Source organism: Salmo trutta, chromosome 35, assembly GCF_901001165.1.
Source record: "Salmo trutta chromosome 35, fSalTru1.1, whole genome shotgun sequence".
NCBI lineage: Eukaryota > Metazoa > Chordata > Actinopteri > Salmoniformes > Salmonidae > Salmo > Salmo trutta.
The window spans coordinates 32,156,046-32,180,684 of record NC_042991.1 but is presented as its reverse complement, the minus strand read 5'-3'; the positions used below and the strand labels follow the sequence as shown (position 1 = coordinate 32,180,684).

At 43.2% G+C, this 24,639-nt stretch overlaps 1 protein-coding gene across 1 annotated transcript; it reads right to left on the bottom strand.

Moving 5' to 3' along the window:
• Positions 1-13,942: 13,942 nt before the first annotated feature.
• On the bottom strand, positions 13,943-21,207 carry LOC115175083 (myosin-6). Its single transcript, XM_075074273.1, has one exon. The coding sequence runs from the start codon at positions 21,103-21,105 to the stop codon at positions 15,307-15,309; it is 5,799 nt and encodes a 1,932-aa protein (XP_074930374.1). The 5' UTR covers positions 21,106-21,207; the 3' UTR covers positions 13,943-15,306.
• Positions 21,208-24,639: the final 3,432 nt, after the last annotated feature.

The window sequence follows — 24,639 nt, the reverse complement described above, 5'->3', positions numbered from 1 at the left end:
ATGGCCAGTCCGACCCTGGGCAAATGATTCTGGAAGGTGGTCAAGGCAGCAATTTAAAGCCCACTGTGGCATAGAATGATACAGAGTCAAGCTAAGATTAGTGGAGGACGCTCTTACGACACTGAAGAGTGGAGCCCATTCTGGTCTCGGGAGTATGGAAGGATAGGGTGGAAGGATAGGTTAGAAGGATAGGGTGGAAGGATAGGTTAGAAGGATAGGGTGGAAGGATAGGGTGGAAGGATAGGGTGGAAGGATAGGTTAGAAGGATAGGGTGGAAGGATAGGTTAGAAGGATAGGATGGAAGGATAGGGTGGAAGGATAGGGTGGAAGGATAGGATGGAAGGATAGGATGGAAGGATAGGGTGGAAGGATAGGATGGAAGGATAGGGTGGAAGGATAGGTTAGAAGGATAGGGTGGAAGGATAGGGTGGAAGGATAGGGTGGAAGGATAGGGTGGAAGGATAGGTTAGAAGGATAGGGTGGAAGGATAGGGTGGAAGGATAGGTTAGAAGGATAGGGTGGAAGGATAGGGTGGAAGGATAGGGTGGAAGGATAGGGTGGAAGGATAGGTTAGAAGGATAGGGTGGAAGGATAGGGTGGAAGGATAGGGTGGAAGGATAGGATGGAAGGATGGGTTAGAAGGATAGGGTGGAAGGATAGGATGGAAGGATAGGGTGTAAGGATAGGATGGAAGGATAGGGTGGAAGGATAGGATGGAAGGATGGGTTGGAAGGATAGGGTGGAAGGATAGGTTAGAAGGATAGGGTGGAAGGATAGGATGGAAGGATGGGTTGGAAGGATAGGATGGAAGGATAGGATGGAAGGATGGGTTGGAAGGATAGGGTGGAAGGATAGGTTAGAAGGATAGGGTGGAAGGATAGGGTGGAAGGATAGGATGGAAGGATAGGGTGGAAGGATAGGATGGAAGGATGGGTTGGAAGGATAGGGTGGAAGGATAGGTTAGAAGGATAGGGTGGAAGGATAGGATGGAAGGATAGGGTGGAAGGATAGGTTAGAAGGATAGGATGGAAGGATAGGTTAGAAGGATAGGGTGGAAGGATAGGGTGGAAGGATAGGGTGGAAGGATAGGATGGAAGGATAGGGTGGAAGGATAGGGTGGAAGGATAGGATGGAAGGATAGGTTAGAAGGATAGGGTGGAAGGATAGGGTGGAAGGATAGGTTAGAAGGATAGGGTGGAAGGATAGGGTGGAAGGATAGGATGGAAGGATAGGATGGAAGGATAGGGTGGAAGGATAGGTTAGAAGGATAGGGTGGAAGGATAGGGTGGAAGGATAGGGTGGAAGCATAGGTTGGAAGGATAGGGTGGAAGGATAGGTTAGAAGGATAGGTGGAAGGATAGGGTGGAAGGATAGGTTAGAAGGATCGGGTGGAAGGATAGGGTGGAAGCATAGGTTGGAAGGATAGGGTGGGTGGTAGGTTGGAAGTTGGAAGGATAGGATGGAAGTCTATCCTGATTAAGAAATTCTATTCCTCTTGAAGTTCAGTCTGATTAGATGAAAACTCTCCCCCTCATTAACCTTTCCCTTCCTCTCTGGTGCCATTTATTTCTCTTGTCATTCACACATTCACAAAGCATTTAATGGGCAATGCCCCAGAACTTTGAAATATATTCTTAATGTAAACGTTATGTGTAATTTATTAGGAAATGTGTCAGCCTGTAAACCGTTGTCACTCTGGTATTGCCCAATGTCTGCAGTTTGCAAGCAACCCATTTCATGGCCCATTGCCAATACACCAATATCGAAACAGCTGTCATACTTTGTAATATATCATATTTTTTCTCAGCTGAGGGCCGTTGTGTCATCGTTTCCTCCATCCCAGCAATAATTTGTTTACAACAACGAGAACATGCTTTCTTGTACAGTACCTCTGTATATTTTGATAAGACATGGACACGTTCCAAAATGTTTAATGTAGCATATTGTTCTCCACCTGCCCTGAAAAATTATCCCACGCGCCAACAAGCAATATCTAATTGAAAAATATTGAAGACAAAGCAACATTTCAGAGCATAAAGATTTCAATGGTTCCCATTTGAAATAATAAGAACGCCCTACTCTACTTGACACTTGGGTCATTGATTTAGTCAACAAAGGTGTGCGTGCGCAAAAGTTATTGAAATAAGTGCATAAAGCATGATCTCAAGTCCGGTTGTCTAAGTAACATACTGTAGTGTAAACGTGACAAACCATGAAAAACAATATTATTCTCAAAAGGCTTTATTTGTGTGTTCAGACAGGCTACGTATTGCACATGGATATTGTAAAAAGGAGGCTACATTTGGCTATAACTTCAACAATGGTCGGTGCGCACAATGTTACTCCTACTGAAAAGACCAAAACACAGTGTATTTTGCGGCTAAATGTATTAGTTTATGGACATAGGCTACCTGAGAGGGTCTACATATTTTTCTCTGCCAATCCATTCCTGATATCATCTTACCTTGGGACAGAGACAATAAAGATATACCATACAAATGCCTTTCTCGTTAAATAGCTATAGGCTGTTTGTTTATCATGGCTCCGTTATCCTCCGTAAACAACACATTTAAACATAGGCCTATAGCTCGAATCCAGACGCACAAATTATTTCGTTCATTTCCTCAACATTATGGGGTCACATTTGAAGATGCTTCGATAGAAATGTTGTGATGCCAACAATCCAAATAAGGGTACCAAATGAAGGCATAACTTAAATATTGGAATGCTAGGCTATAATGCTAATTTTCAAAAAGCGTTAATGCATCATAAGAATAGGCCCTATAACGCAGTTTGAATGGTGCCCAAAAAAGCATGTGCGTTTAGGATTGTGTAGTTCTCGCTGGAGCATCTCCGTTTTCCATGGTAACTATCTCCTCCTGCCTGTGCTCTGGTACGTTAGAGGACCGATCCGTTATTAAATCCGAATCACGTTGTGCATCGGTAAAGGTAACCGGTCCCCACGTACCCTGGGCCTGGTCAGAGGTAGAGTCGGTGGGCAAAGTCTGATGATCTGCGATTGTAGCCGCTGCGGCTTCCGCCAGCGTCACTGCGCTCATCCGATAAGAATCCGTAGCTTGGCTCTCTTGAATATAATCCAGCCCAGATCCTTCCACAGGCTCGTGTTGTACTCCAACAGCAGGAGAGACCAAGCTAAACATCCACCACTTATCCTCTTGGTCCATGGTTGCGTGCGTCGGCAAGTTCACTGAATCCTCTCCAGTGACACTTGGAGACCCGTGTCTGACTTCTGTTGGAGTTGCCAATTTGTTGTTTGTGGCTGCGTAGCTTTGCGCGGAGATCAAGTGTCCATTCGTTGGTCCGATATTTGCTGTTTTGGGCGTATTGTCGTCTGCGGAGACCGTGGGACTTTTACTACTACTATCCGCCCACTGAAATGCCTCAGTCCCGGACGTCTCTGTTTTGATGGTAACTGGTGATGCCTTGGACCTCGTGTCGTCGCGTATACTAGCGTCCGTCTGCGTACCTGTGTGCGTTGTATTATTCGGCGCACTACTGGTGGTTATGTTCGCAGTAGTATTCGCCGCGACAACGGTCACAGCATTGTGGCTCGCAAACGATGAGGAGGCGGCAGACGTCGGTTTCCATATTAGGCTGTAGTATATGGCCAATATTATAGCCGCCAGAGAAACGGACAACACGTATGCGAAAACAGTGGCCAGTCTCACCCACTTTTTGTTAGTCTTCGCAGCCATTTTCGCCTTTTTGTCCCCCGTGTATGTGGCGGGTTTCCCCCGTTCCATGTTGGGCATGAAGTCCCTGTCCCTCATTTTCGACCTTCTCCCTCTTCGCTCCGCCGCGCCGTCCGTCTTGAAGGATTAGATGGTATCCACGGTGCAAGAGAAGATGCTTACCCGCTTAATTAACGCACACAAAATGTGTCTTTCACACCGACGTATCACTTCGTAACCAAACAGATTACTATCGCGCTCATCTTGGCTCGGATATAACACCGGCTCACTTCCTAAAGCGGTTGCACCCTTCCGTTATTTACCAGGCATTTACTGGGAAGATAATGAGATGGTGCGGCGCGCTAGTCTCCGTGGTCCATGCGCTTTCTGCTACGCTCACTGCAATTGTTTATCCCGACGAAAGCTCTTGTAGGCGATTATTTAGAGGCTTTGCGTCCAGGCAGCTAGGATGTGATTAATTCGACTCATTAAATGAGGTAACGTACAAGGGCGCCTCTCTGTTGTCCAGCAAATTAAGTGGACGGTCTGGTCTCAAAACATGGTCAGGAGGCGGGCCTTTGATGAAGCGAAGAAATTTCAATATTTTTTTTTACCCTGCATTGATCCATTTTACTGTCCTCAAATGCCATGATTTCAAGACATCAGACTTCATGAAAATAGGCTCCATGTTTCTCTCTCGCTGCATTAGCCTATACTTATTGTAATCTGCATAAGGATAGATGAGTGCACATGGTGATCTTTCTTTTTTACGTCCATGTAAAAACACAAAGATAAAAATTAACCATACTGGACCACATGCAACACACACAGTATGTCACCTATCAGCCTATAGACTATATTATAGACCTATAGCCTGCCTGCCTGCCAGAACACCCAATTACAGGCAATTAACCAATGCCCACAAACCAGACACACTAAAGGTTATTTTGTATTATAAATAAAAGATCCCTGAAATGTACCATACGCATAATTCATTAATCCCCCAGGATCTATTTGGATTACTTTTTTGTTGTTGTCATTGTTCAGTCATCATCAAATACTTGAACTACATAAAGTCTTGATGCGCATCGAGTGATGTTGGCATTGAGCACAAGCGATCGATTGCATGGACAGCTCCGCGTAGTAAACCATTGGGACAAACAGAGGTATGAGCTAAGCTTAGGTGCACCTGTTAGCAATTGTGATAGAATACAGAACTGTCATCTTACTGCAATTTTGTAAAAGCCCAAGGATGGAGGATGAAGGATGGAGGAATTGCTTGATGAAGCTATGCACTATACAATAGCCTACTCATTTCATTTCATTTAAAGGATGGAGGAATTGCTTGATGAAGCTATGCACTATACAATAGCCTACTCATTTCATTTCATTTAAAGGATGGAGGAATTGCTTCATGAAGCCCACGCACCATTGCGCCTATGCCTATACTATAGCCTACTTATTAGTTGTAGCTACCTCTTAAGTTGAGGAAGGATTTTATTTCTTACCCTTCTATTGTGGTTGGTTGAAGTTAGTGACACTATTAACTTCGCTGATATAAGACCTATCTATCAATTTCTACCCAAATAAATGTTCAGATCAGAGCTCAGATTACCAGACAAGGAAGGCTGTGCACAAATAATAATTTATTCCATTTCTGTAACTCTTTTAGTAGAATAACAAATACATTTAAGCTACATTGTCTAGGCGAAACAAATACCACAGGAGACCGTTTTTTTTTTTACATGCAACAATCCATGTTTTTACACTTCACACTTTAGTCACACACCGGCGTCAGCTGTGCCTCGATGATGGCATTGCGTGAATCACGTCAGCGCCATGACGCAAGCTACGTTCCAAAGCAAGCAGGCACATCTCTTTCAGCTCGGTGACGCACCCGGGACTGTCAAGGGAGGGGACCTTGTTGTTCTGGGACTCCATCCAACTAGCACAGCCAGGAATGCGGTACTTGTTTCTCTTTACATAGTCCATTTATATTGACTTCCTGTGTTGGGTCCAGACCTCTGTCATAAGTGAATGTAGGCTATGAAAAGGTTCATCATGGTCCCCATAGCTGCCTGGTACTTTGATCTAAATTGAATTTGGTGATCAATCATTGATGCTTTAGTGTTTTCAAGGTCATTGTGGAGCATCATAGTATCATTTTCTGTCTTTGCACAAGGTGTAGGCTTGACTAAGGGACATTCCAAATAAACGTGCTCTTAAAAAAAACAGATATTAACAGATACACCCACTCATTACCTAGCAGAGAAAAAAGTAATTGCTTGAGAGAGAGAGAGAGAGAGAAAGAGAGAGAGAGAGAGAGAGAGAGAGAGAAAAAAAACAAGCATTTCCTGGATCTTACATAAAATTAGATTTGCATTTATGCAGAGGCTCAAGGATGAAGCTCATTGATTTGTGCTGATGAGGGTCTTACTTTCTGCCAGATGAGGTGTGTGTGTGTGGTGAGAACTATAGCCCATTTATCCCTAATAAGCACACTGTCAACAGATGTTCCATCAGCGCCAAGTTTTACTCAACCATATGCAAACCCAACACCTTCCACTTGTGTATGTTGTAAACACGTGTGTATATGACCAGATCTCTTCATGAAATAGCAGTACATAAATTAGTAGCCTATGTCTGCACTACTGCTCATGCCAACCACTGCCCAGCTTAGGTGTGCGACTGAGCGTACCCGTCTTCGTGAAAAGGGACATATTCTGTGCTCTGTAACCTTTTCCATATTCCCTCTGGGATTGCTGTATGAATTTTGGATGGGTGGTCTCCTAGGAGGCAGAGACAGGGGCCACTGGGTTAATGTTGCTGACTGACAGCAGGCCTACGTCAGTCAGTCTCCCCTGGTGACTGTCTCCAATGGCGACAGCCTCCGGCACACATCTGTGCTCCTCTGCGTTTCATCCTCTAGAAAATGGGGGGAGTGAGTGTATCTGTAATATTTTAATGAAAAAATAAGCACACACACTGTACATGCTTATTCCTGCAAGTGTGTGAAATGTAGGTCTATGTGTACTTTTTGCAGTTTTTGCTCTTTTTTGTGAGTGAGTGTGCTCATTCATGTGTAACTAGTGATCTGTGTGTTAGAGTGACAGATGTAACCAGTCACTGCAGATTGGCAATCCACTTGTATCCATTTTGGTGCTCAGCAGGTGGCCTCCAAATCTGTTCTGGAACATGGCCTCTATCATGGCATCATGACGTCCTCTTTAGAGCTATAGTTAGCCCATCTGTCAATACTCCTGTGACATCATTTCCTGTCTTTACGTAGTTTTTTATGCTTTTGGCATCTTGTGACACAGTAACAAGTGTGAGAGTGTGTGTGTGTGTGTGTGTGTGTGTGTGTGTGTGTGTGTGTGTGTGTGTGTGTGTGTGTGTGTGTGTGTGTGTGTGTGTGTGTGTGTGTGTGTGTGTGTGTGTGTGTGTGTGTGTGTGTGTGGTGTGTGTGTGTGTGTGTGTGAGACAAAATCCCTTGATGGCCTTTGAGCAGCGGGGTTGGGTAATAAAGTGTCTGGCGCCAACAGCAGCAGCTGGGCACTATAAACTCAGGGGAAGAGGCACTCTGACTCTTTGGCGCTGCCAGGCATTCAATTACAGCCAATTAACCAATGCACACAAGCCAGACAACCTGAAGATTATTTTGTATTAAAAATAAAAGATCCCAGAAATGTTCCATACGCACCAAAGGCTTATTCTTCTCAAATTTTGTGCACACATTTGTTTGCATCCCTATTAGTGTCCCTTGCCAAGATAATCCATCCACCTGACAGGTGTGGCATATCAATAAGCTGATTAAACAGCATTATCATTATACAGGTGCACCTTCTGCTAGGGACAATAAAAGGCCACTCTAAAATGTGCAGTTTTGTCACAAAACACAATGCCACACATGCCTCAAGTTTTGAGGGAGCGTGCAATTGTCATGCTGACAGCAGGGATGTCCACCAGAGCTGTTGTCAGAAAATGTAATGTTAATTTCTCTACCATAAGCCGCCTCCAACTTCGTTTTAGAGAATTTGGCAGTAGGTCCAACCGGCTTCACAGCAGCAGACCACGTGTATGGCGTTGAGTGGGCAAGGGGTTTGCTGATGTCAATGTTGATGCCCCATGGTGACGGTGGGGTTATGGTAGGGGCACGCGTAAGCTACGGACAACAAACTCAATTGCATTTTATCGATGGCAATTTGAATGTACAGAGAAACCGTGATAAGATCCTAAGGCAAATTGTTGTGCCATTCATCTGCCGCCATCACCTCATGTTTCAGCATGATAATGCACGGCCCCATGTCGCAAGGATCTGTACACAATTCCTGGAAGCTGAAAATGTCCCAGTTCCTGGATCGACGTGTACGACAGTGTGTTCCAGTTCCCGCCAACATCCAGCAACATCGCACAGCCATTGAAGTGGAGTGGGACAACATTCCACAGGCCACAATCCAGCTTGATCAACTCTATGCGAAGGAGATCTGTTGCGCTGCATGAAGTAAATGGTCACACCAGTTACTGACTGGTTTTCTGATCCAAGCCCTGAACTATTTTTTTTAAGGTATCTGTGACCGACAGATACATATCTGTATTCCCAGTTATGTGAAATCCATAGATTAGGGCCTAATGAATTTATTTTAATTGACATTTATATTTTTGTTCAGTATGTTTTACAATTGTTTTTCATTCATATTATTTCAGCACTTTTGTATGGCTACACAATCTATGTTTTATATGTTACATAAAGATGTGCCGTGTTTGACAGGTTTGAGGTGTTTGACAAGAATGTCCGATTTTATCAGGGACGGGTGTGTGTGTGTGTGTCTGTTTGTGTCTCTCTCTGTGCGTGAGCATGTGTGCGTGCGTGCGTGCGTGTGCGTGTGCACGTGTGTGCACGAGCGTGCGCGTGTCCCAAAGTTATTATAGTTTTTTTTTTGTACTTTTTATTTCTATTAGTTGTTTATTTGGAATTCAGTTTAGTTTCAGTTGTCAGACCTAATTGGCTAGTTTTTACTTCATTTCAATTGTGTAGAAGTATTTCTATTTTGTTTTGATATTATTAAGTTTCAGTTTTAGTTTTAGTGTTAGGGAGAGAAAACATGCGTGGCTTGGAGACATTATGTTGTCTATGTCTGGGGGACAGCAATGCATAATGGGATGGGTAAGGTCATAGGTCAGGTTTAAAAGAGGCAATCAGCAGTTGCTCCATCCATTTTTTTACTTATAAATTATGTGTACACATTGATTCTTGAAGAATATAACTTATAAATGCCTCATTAGCTTAGTTCGATTGTCGTTCCCCATCAGATACCAAAATATAAGCTTGTTTTACTTCAATGTTTGTAAATGTGAACAAACACTGTGCAGCTTCAAAACATGGTTAAAACTATAATCCTTGTCTGTTAATTCTAGAGTGGTTGCAATTCTCCATCCCCATCCTTCAGCTTTTTACCAAAACAGTGGCGGACAGGACGCTTTGTTATTGTTTAACCTGCTGATTGGTCCTTTAAATTAGGAGGTCATTTGCAATTTGACTTGGATTTAAAAGGAATAGCGCTAAAACTGGTGTAATATGGTGGAAGGAAACTCTTTCTCGCCCATGTTTACACCAATCCAATGCTTTTTCTGCTGAGTAGGACAAGTTAGCTACATAGCCTGTTTTTGCCCTGTTAGCTAGTGATAGTGATGTAGTCTCAAATATCCCAGACCTTGGAGCATTGTAAGCTTGGCAAGCAACTCATCTGTCTAGAGGCTAATAGTGACATTGCCATCTCCTGCCAGCATTTACCCCATAGATTCAGTAGCTTGAAAACGCCCCGGAAAGCTTGAATAACCCATTGGAAACCCAATTGGATTTTTGCCCGAAGCTTAGATAAAAACTAAAACAACATAATTCATGAGAGTTTTTTTATTTTATTTGAGTTAGTTAGTTTTGGAGTCAAAGATAATAGTTTCATCATTGTTTTAGTTATAAGTTTGTTAATTATTTTTATTTCAGTTTACTAAATTGTTTTTTCATCATTTGTTTTCATTTTAGTTTCAGTTTTAGTTTACTGTAATAACCTAGGTGAATGCTCTGAAAAATGAGTCTTGATATTCACAACACTTCCAAAGATGGCGTAGAATATCTTTGTCATACAAACCAATACCCAAACTATCTTTACCTTATGGTTCTGCAAGCTGTGCTGTGATTCATCGCTTCTGATTTGACCACCACCAAACAGAATGAGATACAGCCTCTGTAGACTGTAATGCACGGACACACAACCATACTAGAGATAAAGGGTCTCAATGCCTGGTTCTAATTGGCCACTGTCTGCACATCAAACAGGCATCTCTCTCTCTCTCTCTCTCTCTCTCTCTCTCTCTTTTCACCCCCAGCTACCTCAACTAGAGGAGATCAGAGAGGGAGAGAGAGAGGCATAATAGTGTTGAAACGCAATGAGTGAGTGTGCATGCACCTTTATCTGTCAATGCGTGTGCGTGCACAAAATTGTGTATACTTGTATCCCCCCCGATATATCTTGTAGTTTTCAATGAATTCCCTTATTCATTTAAACGTGGTTTCATATGATTCTTCTCATCACGTGTATACATCTTCTTATTTATTAAGTACGAAATGACATTTGAGGAAATCTTCATAACACTGTCCTGTTTTTGTCCTACACAAGAGCTAGAGCACAAATAGAAGTATATCTCATGACTTACCAATCATAAAAATATTAATCCTATTTGGATGATCAACTGTAAATGTACTGTACTGTACACTGTACGCACACACACATGCATACATATATACACTGTATATACAGTGCCTTCAGAAAGTATTCAGACCCCTTGACCTTTTCCACATTTTGTTACGTTACAGCCTTATTCTAAAATGTATTAAATTGTTTTTGTCCCTCATCAATCTATACACAATACCACATAATGATGAAAGCAAAAACCTTTTTTTATTACAAATAAAAATGGAAATATCACATTTACATAAGTATTCAGACCCTTCACTTAGTACTTTGTTGAAGAAACTTTGGCAGCGATTACAGCATAGAGTCTTCTTGGGTGTGACGCTACAAGCCTGGCACCCGTATTTGGGGAGTTACTCCCATTATTCTCTGCAGATCCTCTCAAGCTCTGTCAGGTTGGATGGGGAGCGTTGTTGCATAGCTATTTTCAGATCACTCCAGAGATCGATTGGGTTCAAGTCCGGGTTCTTGCTGGGCCACTCAAGGACATTCAGAGACTTTTCCCGAAGCCACTCCTACGTTGTCTTGGCTGTGTGCTTAGGGTCGTTGTCCTGTTGGAAGGTGAACCTTCGCCCCAGTCTGAGGTCCAGAGGGCTCTGGACCAGGTTTTTATCAAGTATCTCTCTGTACTTTGCTCCGTTCTTCTTTGCCTCGATCATGACTAGTCATCCAGTCCCTGCCGCTAAAAAACATCCCCACAGCATGATGCTGCCTCCACCATGCTTCACCGTAGGGATGATGCCAGGTATCCTCCAGACGTAACACTTGGCATTCAGGCCCAAGAGTTCAATCTTGGTTTCATCAGACCAGAGAATCTGAAGGTGCCTTTTGGCAAACTCCAAGCGGGCTGTCATGTGCCTTTTACTGAGTGGCTTCCCTCTGGCCAATCTACCATAAAGGCCTGATTGATGGAGTGCAGCAGAGATGGTTGTCCTTCTGAAAGTTTCTCCCATCTCCACAGAGGACCTCTAGAACTCTGTCAGAGTGACCATCAGGTTCTTGGTTCCAAATTTGATGGAGGCCACTGTGTTGTTGGGAACCTCCTTCAATGTTGAAAGAAATGTTTTTGTACCCTTCCCAAGATCTGTGCCTCGACACAATTCTGTCTCGGAGCTCTATGGAAAATGATTTCGACCTCATGGCTTGTTTTTTGCTCTGCCATGCACTGTCAACTGTGGGACCTTATATAGACAGGTGTGTGCCTTTCCAAATCATGTCCAGTCAATTGAATTTACCACAGGTGGACTCCTGGATGATCAATCTCAAGGATGATCAATGGAAACAGGATGCACCTGAGCTCAATTTCGAGTCTCATAGGAATGGGTCTGAATACTTATGTAAATAAGGTCTGTTGTTTTTATTTTTATACATTTGCTAAAATAAAAATTTCAACATTTTCACTTTGTCATTATGGTGTATTGTGTGTAGATTGCTGAGGATTTTTATTTATTTAATTCATTTTAGAATAAGGCTGTAATGTAACAAAATGTGGAAAAAGTAAAGGGGTCTCAATACTTTCCAAAGGTACTGAGTATATACAGTACCAGGCAAAAGTTTGGACACATACTCATTCAAGAGTTATTCTTAATTTTTTAAATGTTCTACATTGTAGAATAATAGTGAATACATCAACTATGAAATAACACATATGGAATCATGTAGTAAACAAAAAAGTGTTCAACAAATCCAAATATATTGTCTATTCTTCAAAATAGTCACCCTTTGCCTTGATGATAACTTTACACACTCTTGGCATTCTCTCAACCAGCTTCATCTGGAATGTTTTTCCAACAGTCTTGAAGGATATCCCACACGTGCTGAGCACTTGTTGGCTGCTTTTCCTTCACTCTGCGGTCCAACTCATCCCAAACCATCTCAGTTAGGTTGAGGTTGGGTGATTGTGGAGGCCAGGTCAAATAGCCCTTACAGAGCACCTACTTTGCGTCTCATAAAGACACAGCAGTTGGAACCAAAAATCTCAAATTTGGACTCATCAGACCAAAGGACAAATTTCCACCAGTCTAATGTCCATTGCTTGTGTTTCTAGGCCCAAGTCTCTTCTTCTTATTGGTGTCCTTAAGTAGTGGTTTCTTTGCAGCAATTCGATCATAAAGGCCTGATTCACGCAGTAACCTCTTAGCAGTTGATGTTGAGATGTGTCTGTTACTTGAACTCTGTGAAGCATTTATTTGGGATGCAATTTCTGAGGCTGGTAACTGTAATGAACTTATTCTCTGCAGCAGAGGTAACTCTGGGTCTTCCTTTCCTGTGGTGGTCCTCATGAGAGCCAGTTACATCATAGTGCTTGATGGTTTTTGTGACTGCATTTGAAGAAACTTTCAAAGTTCTTGAATTCTTCCGGATTGACTGACCTTCATGTCTTAAAGTGATGATGGACTGTTGTTTCTCTTTGCTTATTTAAGATTTTCTTGCCATAATATGGACTTGGTCTTTTACCAAATAGGGCTATCTGATGTATACCACCCCTACCTTGTCACACAACACAACTGATTGGCTCAAACGCATTAAGAAGGAAAGATATTCCACAAATGAACTTTTAACAAGACACACCTGTTAATTGAAATGCATTCCAGGTGACTACCTCGTGAAGCTGGTTGAGAGAATGTTCAAGTGTATGCAAAGCTGTCATCAAGGCAAACGGTGGATACTTTTTTGTGGTTACTAATTTCATACTTTTCACTATTATTGTACAATGTAGAAAATAGTTTAAAAAAGAAAAAAGGCTATGTGTACTGTGTAGGTTGTATGACACTTCTCCATACAGAGTCAGAATTAAAGGAGAATTACATTTATATTAAACATTTTGTTAGTTTGTCTATACCGTGAGTACTATGAATGTGCTTCACATGCTGTTGTTAATGTTATTAATTTTCTTTGTACAGTAGTTTTAACGAAACACAAACATTCCCCGTAAACACCTCTAGAGGTCAGTATTGGTCAAGATATGCTGTCACTGATCAGCGAGAATACAATTTACACAATTTCAAATACTGTGCAATCCCTGATTCATGTTTGTTTCAGTAAAACGATAGATCTATTTACATGTAGGGAATGAAGTAGCTCATTTTAAAGAGACAGATATATGACCCTAATAGGAAAAGGGGGGGATATAATGCACTTCCGCCTCAGACACTGCCAAAACAAGAGCAATAGATTTGTTTGGCTACCTCTGATCGGATCGGTGTGTGACTGAGTGTACCTGTATTTGGCGTGTGTAGCCTTTGGCTGTGTAGATAAGCAGGCCTCAGCGATCATGCTTATGGTGCTTTTTAACCCTACTGTATAGAACTAGTGTATGATTTTACTTTAAAAAAATGAATTCTTTTAAACCAAACCCAGCACAGTTGCAGTCACAGTTTCAGTCTGGTCGGGCGAAGATCCTCTCTCCCTTGTTTGATGAGAAGCTGCGGGGTCGGGATCGAGTACAGGCCTGTTACCCTGTTTCCCCTGTATTCTGATATATGATACACCTGCCAAGTATTTTACATTCCTCAAACTTTATTCATCATATTACATAATCCTTAGAAAAACCACGGGATACATTAAGCAATGTGCCGGAGGCAGTTTTTAGTGCAGAGCAATGCTTCATTTTCATAGTTGTAATACAATGTTGTTAGTTTAATCTTTTAAGGATTTAAGATGTTATGGTGCACAATTGGTAGCATTCATTTCCAATGTACTTTACAAATGTGGAGACAGTTTGTTATTGTTACATTGACAATGGACACACGGTTGGAACAGATTAAAAGGAAAGTCTGACAATAACTCATGTTTTGAGAGTTATATATCTGACAAAATCATTTCAGGAAATATCTTTGTTGACATCAAAACATTTCCCATCCTTTTTCTCTGCTTTATATCAACAATATTACATAGCATGTCCCCGCTACGGTTTACAGACTATCCTCAAAAACAACATGACCACTTACTAGACATGAAGCCACGCTTACAAATCCAGCAATGCATCTTTCTCCTGTATAGTTTAAACATGTGTGCATGATGCGGCAAAGACATGCACAAGCCCTAAGCAAGACATTTTTGTAATCATCATAACCAACCATGGTATTCACATTTCACTTTAATTGTGTAATTACAATACAATGTGATTTATGTAGCACAGGGAAATGATTTAGGGCATTACAATTAGGTATGTATTCTTAAACTAATGAAGCCTATTCCTCTTAAATAATTAGGTACATGTACATGCATTCAATACTATTATTATTGTGATTACTCTCATTACTATAATAGCTTGATTAAAACATTTACATGCTTTGCAAGAAGATCGATTTCCCTTAGAATCCGGTTAACATGGACAGCTGTTAATCAGGCTACCTGATGAGACTTGAAAAATGCAGAAAATACCCTATCAACTTAAACGTTTTATCACAGTGATCATATACTTTTTGGGAAGCCTATTTGATTCTGAGTTTAGACATATAAAGTTTGCATCTGAAAATCATTTCTATAATGCATACTTTCCAAACTCACTTCACTCATGCCGAAGAGGGAGGCTCGCACTGCTGGTGAGAGCAGATCAAATACACAACAGGAACTTCGATTAAGGTGTTTACATGTCCTAATTATTCAAAAGATTGCTAAAAAAAAATCTAGGTATTTTAATCGGTTTATGCTTACTTCGCTTATGACCTTATACCGATTAAGATAATGAGAGTAAGTAAGGAAGTAATATTGAATTATAAGTATGCATGTAAAATGTACTCATTGTCTGGAATATGGGTTATATTCTTCATATCCTACATTCTGCTCTATAATGCAATTGTGAGAAAAAGGTGTAATTGTTCTAATCAACACACCTGTGACATTGTTGTGTTGGGACCTCCTCACTCATCCAAGCCCTTCTTGCCAGACCCGTCTCTGGTCTTGGCCCGGAGTTTGTTCACCTGGGACTCGGCGATGTCTGCTCGCTCTTCAGCCTCCTCCAGCTCATGCTGCAGCTTGCGGAACTTGGCCAGGTTGGCATTGGCCTGTTCCTCTGCCTCCTCGGAGGCGCGCTTGTAGGACTTCACCTTCAGCTGCAGCTTGTCCACCAGGTCCTGGATGCGAGCCATGTTCTTGCGATCCTCCGTCGTCTGGTAAGTGAGCTCCTTGATGCGCCGCTCGTACTTGCGCACCCCTTTGATGGACTCTGTGCCCCTCTTCTGCTCCGCCTCCAGCTCGCTCTCCAACTCCTTAATGCGTAACTCCAGCTTTTGGAGCTGCTTCTTCCCACCCTTCATTGCGATTTGTTCCGCCTCATCCAGACGGTGCTGCAGGTCCTTAATGGTCTGCTCCATATTCTTCTTCATACGCTCCAGGTGGGCACTAGTGTCTTGCTCCTTCTTCAGCTCCTCGGCCATCATGGCTGCATCGGTGATGGCCTTCTTGGCCTTCTCTTCAGCATTGCGGTTCTCCTGTACCGCTTCCTCCACCTCGGTCTGCAGTTGGAGCAGATCAGCCTCTTGTTTCTTCTTCTGGTTGATGAGGCCTGTGTTTTGAGAGTGCAGGAGCTGCATGCGCTCTGTGGCTTCAGTGAGCTCCTGTTCGGCCAGCTTGCGGCAACGCTCTGTCTGCTCAAGAACAACCCGAAGTTCCTCCAGCTCCGCTTGGAACAGATTGTTCCTGCGCTCCAAGAGAGCAATGTTCTCCTTCAGGTCTTCATTCCCATGTGTAGAGTCATCCAGCTGCAGCTGGGTATCCTTCAGATATGACTGGATGCTCTTAAGCTGCTTTTGGGCATCAGCCGCTTGTCTGTTGGCTTGGCTAAGCTGGATCTCCATCTCGTTGAGGTCGCCCTCCATCTTCTTCTTGACTCTCAGGGCCTCGTTGCGGCTCCTGGTCTCAGACTCGAGGGAGGTCTGCAGTGACTCCACCATGCGCTGGTAGTTTCTCTTGACCTGTTCCATTTCCTCATCTTTCTCTGCCAGCTTGCGCTCAATATCTGCCTTCACCTGGTTGAATTCCAGCTGTGCCCGAAGGATCTTGCCCTCTTCGTGCTCCAGGGAACCTTCTGCCTCCTCCAGTGCTGACTGGAGCTCTGCTTTCTCTTGCTCCAGCTGCTTCCGAAGTTTCTCCAATTCATGGGCGCTTTTTCCTCCCTCACCAAGTTGATCAGTAAGGTCAGAGATCTCCTCCTGCAGGTTCTTATTCTCCCTTTGAATGGTCTCCAGGTGATCCAAGGACTCCTCATAGGCATTCTTCAATTTGAAGAGCTCAGTGCTGAGAGACCGAGCCTCCTTCTGGGAACCCTCAAGCTCACACTGTGACTCCTCATACTTCTGCTTCCACTCAGCCATGACTTTGTCAAAGGTTCTCTGCTTCTTGTCCAGAGCTGCAGATGCGGCATTAGATCTTTCAAGATCCAACATCAGGTCCTCAATTTCATTTTGGAGGCGACTCTTGGTCTTTTCGAGGGAGGAACACTTTGCGTTCACAGCCTCCACAGCCTCCTCTGCTTCTTGCAGTCTTTGGACTAACTTCTTTTTAGCTTCCTCCAGCTCCTCAGTTTTCTGGATTCCATCAGTCTCATACCTTGCCCTCCATGTGGACACTTCAGTGTTGGCCTTGGATAGTGCCCTCTGCAGCTCTGCCTTGGCCTCCTGCTCCTCCTCAAACTGTTCTCTGAGCAGGTCACAGTCATGACGGGAAGACTGCACAGCATGGGCCAGTGAATTCTTCGCCTTGACCTCCTCCTCGAGCTGCCTGCGCATATCCTCCACCTGCTGGGTGTAGGAGCTCTTGCCCCTGGTGAGTTGTGAAATCAGGCACTCTTTCTCCTCCAACTGACGTCCCAACTCTCCATTTTCAGTGAGCAGCCTGGCCCTCTGTGAGGAGAAGTCATTGAGGGACCTCTGGGCCTCCTCATACTTGGTCTTGTTCTCATTCATATTGTCTTCCATCGATCGGCACATCTTCTCCATGTTGGATTTGGCCTTTACCACACTCTCCATATTTGAGGACAGGTCGTCTAGCTCCAGCTTCAGCTCACTCTTCTCTTTCTCTAGCTTCTGCTTGACACGCTGGAGGTTGTCGATTTGCTCACCCAGTTCGGCCACACTGTCCGCATGCTTCTTCCTCAAGGATGCAGCCGTGGCCTCATGTTGAAGCGTGGATTCCTCCAGGTCCCTGCGAAGTTTCAGAAATTCATTCTCCCTCTTCTTGTTGAGCTCCACCTGGACAGATGTGGCCCCTCCCGCTTCCTCCAAACGCTCACTTATGTCCTCTAGCTCGCGGGAGAGATCAGATCGCTGCTTCTCCACTTTGGCTCGGGCTGCTCGCTCAGCGTCCAACTCCTCTTCAAGCTCTTCGATTCGTGCCTGGCTTTCCTTCAGTTTCTTCTGGAGCTGAACTCCAGCCACCTGCTCATCCTCAATCTTTACAGTCAGGCTGCTCATCTCAAATTCTTTCTTCTTGAGTTTCTCGTCTTGCTGCTGTTTGTCGTTCTCCAAATCCATCAAATTCTCTTGGTTCAGTTTTAGGTCTCCCTCAAGCTTTCTCTTGGAGCGCTCAAGCTCCATTCTGACTTTCTTTTCGTGTTCCAGGGAGCCCTCAAGGTCATCCACCTGTTGCTCCAGCTTAGCTTTAGCTTTGGTCAAGGTGTTGGCTTTGTCCTCCTCACTCTGTAGGTCATCGAGTGTCTGCTGATGAGCCTCCTGCAGTGCCTTCTTCTCTTTGGTCAGCTTCACAATGTTTTCATCCTGGGAAGCCATCTCCTCTGTGAGGTTCTTCACCTTGTTCTCTGTGGCATGTTTCTCTTTCTCAACCTTGGCTAATGTCAGCTCAAGGTCATCTATATCTTTCTTCAACTCAGAGCATTCATCCTCCAGCTTGCGTTTCTTTGCTGTGAGATCTGCATTCATCTCCTCTTCATCCTCCATACGTTCTGTCAGTTCTTTGACTTTTGCTTCCATTTGGATCTTACTTTTTATGAGCTGCTCACAGCGCTCTTCAGCATCTGTTAGTGTGTCCTGCTCAGACTGGCATTGTAGGAGCAGGTCGTTCTTCTCTTGGAGAATACTCACCACTTTCTCCTCAAGCTCCTTCCGTCTTGCTTCTGATTTCTCAAAGGCCTCTTTGAGCTTAGTGAACTCGTCCTTTATGTTTGCCATCTCTTTGTCAGACTCAGCACTCTTCAGCAGTGGCTTGATTTTGAAGAACATCTTCATCCAGGGCCAGTTCTTAACCCCTAAAAAGGCGCGAAGGTTCCACTGGATGACCATTAGAGCATCCCTGCGTTCCACAAGCTTCTGGTACTCTGCCCTCATGAGTATGGCTCTTGCGTTGGCCTGGATCATTGTAATGATGCGGGAGAGTTGTTCATCTCGCATCTCCTCCAATGTACCCAGCAAGCCTGCTTTGAAGAAGACCTTGGTGTTGCCAAACCGGTACTGAGTGTGGTCAATGTCCAATGATCCCAGTAGCTTTTCAGCGGCTTTCTTGGAGTCAATAAACTGGCCCTCAGGAATGACGGATGCATTCAGGATTCTATATCTCTGTTTGAAGTCGCCATAGAGGACTCTGTTTGGGAAGCCCTTTCTGCAGATTCGAATGCCCTCCAGCACACCGTTACAGCGAAGCTGGTGCATCACAAGGCAGTTGTCCATGGTCCCTGGCGTTTTGCTCTCATTTGGGATCAAGCAGCGGACAAAGTGGGGATGGGTGGTTTTCAGGGTGCTCATCAGCTTGTTTAGGTTTTCCCTGTGAAGTGCAGATACAGTCTGGAAAGCAGACCCTTTCTTTTTGCCTCCTTTTCCACCAGCTTTGTCACCTCCCTCCGTTGCTATGATGGCAAAAAGATGGCTCAACAGCTTGAGGGAGGATTTTGCATAAAGACCACACACTGTTTCATTCAATGGATCTTTGTTCTTCACCAGCCAGCCAGAAATATTATAATCAACAGTGCCAGCATAGTGGAGCAGGGCAAAGTGTGCCTCTGCCTTGCCCTTACCTGGAATTGGCTTCTGAAACATTCTATTCTTGCCCAAATGGTTGTCATATAGCTTAGCCTTAAAGGTCTGGTCACTGGCCTTGGGGAACATGCACTCTTCCTCTAGAATTGACATGATCCCAAGTGGCTTTTCAATGAGGTCAATGCAAGCTTGCAAGTCCATCCCAAAGTCGATGAACTCCCAGTCAATGCCCTCCTTTTTGTACTCCTCTTGTTCGAGCACAAACATGTGATGATTGAAAAACTGTTGCAGTCTCTCATTTGTGAAGTTGATGCAGAGCTGTTCAAAGGTGTTGAAATCAAAGATCTCAAATCCAGCAATGTCCAGTACGCCTATGAAATGCTGGCGTGCCTGTTTTGTGTCAAGGGAGTGGTTGATTCTCACCACCATCCAGTTGAACATCTTTTCATACACTGACTTAGCCAATGCACCGAGGGAATAGTAGACCTGATCTACACCTTGACCTTTGGTGACATACTCATTGCCAACCTTGACTCTGGGATGGCAAAGTCCTTTAATCAGATCTGCAGAATTTATCCCCATTAGGTAAGCTGACTTGTCAGCAGCCTCTGTACCGTCAGGCTCTGCCTGCTCCTCCCGCTGCTTTTGTTTGAACCTCATGTTGCCGTAGTGCATTATGGCACCTGTCAACTTGTAGACCCCCTGTTTTTCCTCTGCAGTAAAGCCGAGCACATCGAAGGCACTATCAGTGGCCATCAGTTCCTCAGAATCATTGATGGATGCTACTGTTACCTCTCCTTGGGAGATGTAGGAGTAGTCATATGGATTGTTGGTGATTAACAGCAAGTCCAACAGCTCTGGCTTTTGATTGGACAATATCTGGAAGAAAATATGGTAGTTCCTCTCAGCTTTGAGCTGAAAGGTGATACGGGACTTCTCAAGAAGGTAAGTCTCTACGTCGGCAGAGGACAGTTTCCCACTGGTCCCGAAGTGAATACGGATGAATTTGCCGAAACGTGATGAGTTGTCATTTCTCAGTGTTTTGGCATTACCGAAAGCCTCTAGTGCAGGGTTAGCCTGGATGATTTGATCTTCCAGGGTGCCCTTGCTTGGATCCCTCTTAACCCCACTAACTGCTGCAATGCTGGCAAAGTACTGGATGACTCTCTTGGTGTTGACAGTCTTTCCAGCACCGGATTCTCCGGTGATAAGAACAGACTGGTTCTCCCGATCAGTAAGCATATACTGGTAGGCATTATCTGAGATGGAGAAGATGTGAGGGGGGGCTTCAGTCCTCTTCTTTCCCCTGTAGGCAGACACCACCTCAGAGTCATAGACAGGAAGCCACTTGTATGGGTTCACTGTCACACAGAACAGCCCTGAGTAGGTGTAGATCATCCAGGCTGCATAACGCTCTTTGAGGTTAAACAGAACAGCTGGCTCGTGGAGGAAGGTGAACATGGCCATGTCTTCAATTTTATCGTATTTTGGCGGGTTCTGGGGATGGACGTCCACCTCCTTGACGGTCACGATAGTCTGGTCCTCCCTCTTTACGATCACCTTTCCCCCCTCTTTGCTTTGGATCTGCCCCTTGACATATTCTACTTTGTCATCAACCACGAAGCACTCGGTCTTGATGTCAAAAGCCCTGGTCTGGGCTTCCAGGCGCTCCTTGTCTGACTTCCTCAGAAAGTGAGCAGCCTTCCCAAACTCGGCCATGAGAGCGTCACCCATTGTTGCTGTTGGAGGTCCACAGACAAAGAGATACTCAGTTGGGGTGAACACAGAGCAAAGATCTTGTTTCTGTTGACTCTGTGGGTAACTGCGAGCTCATCTCTGCTGTCTGATCCTTATAAAGGGGGACCGAAGGCCAAATTAGGATGTAGCTGGTGGCATGACAAAAAAAGAACCCAATTTTATCCCAAGACTGAGAAGTGCCTTGGGGGCAGTTTCCAAGACCTTTAGCTGTTAGTATCCATTTTAGGGAAAGTGACATGTCTCTGCTTATCTCCTGCCGTTCACCCTCCTTGAAATACTTTCCACACAGCTCTGCCTAATAGACGTAGCCTGAAAGTTTACTGTAGCTCTTTAGCATTGGGTGTCCATTCATATTTGTTATTATGAACCAACCATATTATGCAAGAGTAGTACACAAAATTGGACAATTTTGAGAGGTATCATAAATGACAGTAGATATTGCTGTGTTTAGCTGAATAGTCATGACATGGTGGTTCGGCTGAATTGGTTCCTTATCTGTGGTCGGCTGCTTGCCATGGTCCCTATCTAAGAGATGACATAGACACCTCTCACAGCTCTCACAAAACAAGCTGTCTCGGCTCATCTCCACTCAACAATTCCCTTCAAATAGCACAGCACACAAAGGCACTCTGGCCTATTTAATGGGGTGTTTCACTGATTCAGGTCTGCACGTAAGTCGTGTATGGACTCTCAAAATGTGTAGAGGTTATTTAGTTACATTCTACTGTATATTGCAGTCTGGTAGTTACCTAGCATCTACTGGACAATTATATGGTAAAAGGTAATTGCGTCATAACAACCAAATTATTGATATTTTGTTTGTTTGTGATGAATTAAAGCCCCAGTGCAGTCAAAAACTTGATTGTTCTGTGTTTTATGTATATTTCCACTCTATGAGGTTGGAATAATAGTGATATTGTGAAAATTATGATAATGCCCTTTTAGTGTAAGGGCTGTTTGAAAAGACAGCGTGAAATTTCAGCCTGTTTTGGTGGGATGGAGTTTTGGCCTGCCTGGTGTCATCACCAGGCGATGAAATAGTTACCTAACCTCTTTGCCAATAACAGCTAGTTTTCCGCTCCCCACTCAGACCACTCCCAGACAGTCATAGCAAAACTCTTGCTTAAGAAATTGCTCTTTGCTAAGAAGATATTTTTGTTCATTTTTGACCATTTTAATTTAAAATGGTACTTAATTGTTACACAGAAAGGATTTGATATTCAGATAAAAATGTCTGCATTGGACCTTTAAAACAAGCACCATTACATAGGACTTGGTAAGGCCACAAATTATGTTGAAGTATTTTTAAATTATGTTTTTGTCTTTTTCTTTACAGATGTCACATTTTAGATGACGATACCACTGCCCCTCTAAAACAACTATGCTAAAGTGTATGTATTTTGAAAAGTAATGGGATTGAACAACACTGAACAAAAATATACACGCAACATGTAAAGTGTTGGTCCCATGTTTCAAGAGCTGAAATAAAAAATCCTAGAAATGGTCCATACGCACAAAAAGCTTATTTGTCTCAAATATTTTGCACGAACTTGTTTACATCCCTCTTAGTGAGCATTTATCCTTTGCCAAGATAATCCATCCACTTGACAGGTGTGGCATATCAAGAAGCTGATTAAACAGCATGATCATTACACAGGTGCACCTTGTGCTGGGGATAATGAAAGGCCACTCTAAAATGTGCAGTTTTGCCACACAAAACAATGCCACAGATGTCTCAAGTTTTGAGGTAGCGTGCAATTGGCATGCTGACTACAGGAATGTCCACCAGAGCTGTTTCCAGAGAATGTAATGTTAATTTCTCTCCCGTAAGCCTCCAATGTCATTTTAGAGAATTTGTCAGTACGTCCAATCGGCCTCACAACCGCAGATCACGTGTATGGCGTCATGTGTGCGACAGTTTGCTGATGTCAAAGTTGTGAACCGAGTGCCCCATGGTGGCGGCGGGATAATGGTAACCCAATTGTATTTTATCGATGGCAATTTGAATGCACAGAGATACTGTGACGAGATACTGAGGCACATTGTCGTGCCATTCATCCACCTCCATCACATTACATTACATTACATTTAACATTTACATTTAAGTCATTTAGCAGACGCTCTTATCCAGAGCGACTTACAAATTGGTTACATTACATCACCTCATGTTTCAGCATGATAATGCACAGCCCCATGTCGCAAGGATCTGTACACAATTCTTGGAAGCTGAAAATGTCCCAGTTCTTCCATGGGCTGCATCACAGATGTGTCACCCATTGAGCATGTGTGGGATGCTCTGGATCGATGTGTATGACAGCGTGTTCCAGGTCCAACCTATTGGTATTCTGATCCACGCCCCTACCTTTTTTTAAAGGTATCTGTGACCAATAGATGCATGCATGTCTGTATTCCCAGTCATGTGAAATTCATAGATTAGGGCCTAAAAAATGTATTTCTATTGACTGATTTCCTTATATGAACTGTAACTCAGTAAAGTCATTGAGTCATTGAAATTCTTGCATGTTGCGTTTATATCTTTCTTCAGTATATACATATACTCCACAACTCTGAACATAGATGTTTACTATATAATCCTATATACTCCACAACTCTGAACATAGATGTTTACTATATAATCCACAACTCTGAACATAGATGTTTACTATATAATCCTATATAATCCACAACTCTGAACAGACTAACCCTATATTCTTGCTGCCACAATTGGAGTTGAGCTATGTTGCCATGCCTAATTATAGAAACTGAGAACATGCATTGCCTTAAATTCTCAATGACTCTTGAAGAGTATGTTGATAACAAGGCCTATCATCACAAAGTGCCTCACTAGCTTGCCATACGTCACTCCTGCACACTTTCAAGCACTCTCCGTCCTTAATTCCGAGATAAGTTTTACAGAGTGTCACACATAGGGCTTTTGAAACCGCTTTGCTATAGCATTTCTCTTCATAAGACTGCATTAAGAAGTCCTGTGCATTTGATATCATCTAAATGTCCATGGACAGCCTAAGTTCATATTTCACAGTTGAATTGATTGAAATGAAATTATGGTTTCAGGACATGGACATACTGTTTAATTCCACTGTTTCTGACTCTAGAAAATGTTGAACAACTTCTAATCTTTAGTGGCTGTGAGGGACATAAAAAAAAAGCATTGCCTGCCATTTGCCAGATCTATTGACAGCAGTGTAGGTTTGTAAAACTCCCGATAATTTACCAAAATAACTTTTTCTTTTTTAGAAATGATTGTAATTTAAAGGTAATTTTGGAAATCTAAACATATTCATATTTTCTTCATATTCTTTATATCTGTTTCCACGATGTCCATCGTTTCTAGTAGATAGGCCATGTGGTTCAGGAGAAAATAGCCTAATAATGAAAAACACATCTTACCTTTTTTCACAACTGCCACCAATTTGTCCCCAAAACATTTACAACAAAGATATATTGGCATTGTAAAATAAATAAAACCCCAAAATATAAAGGATATTG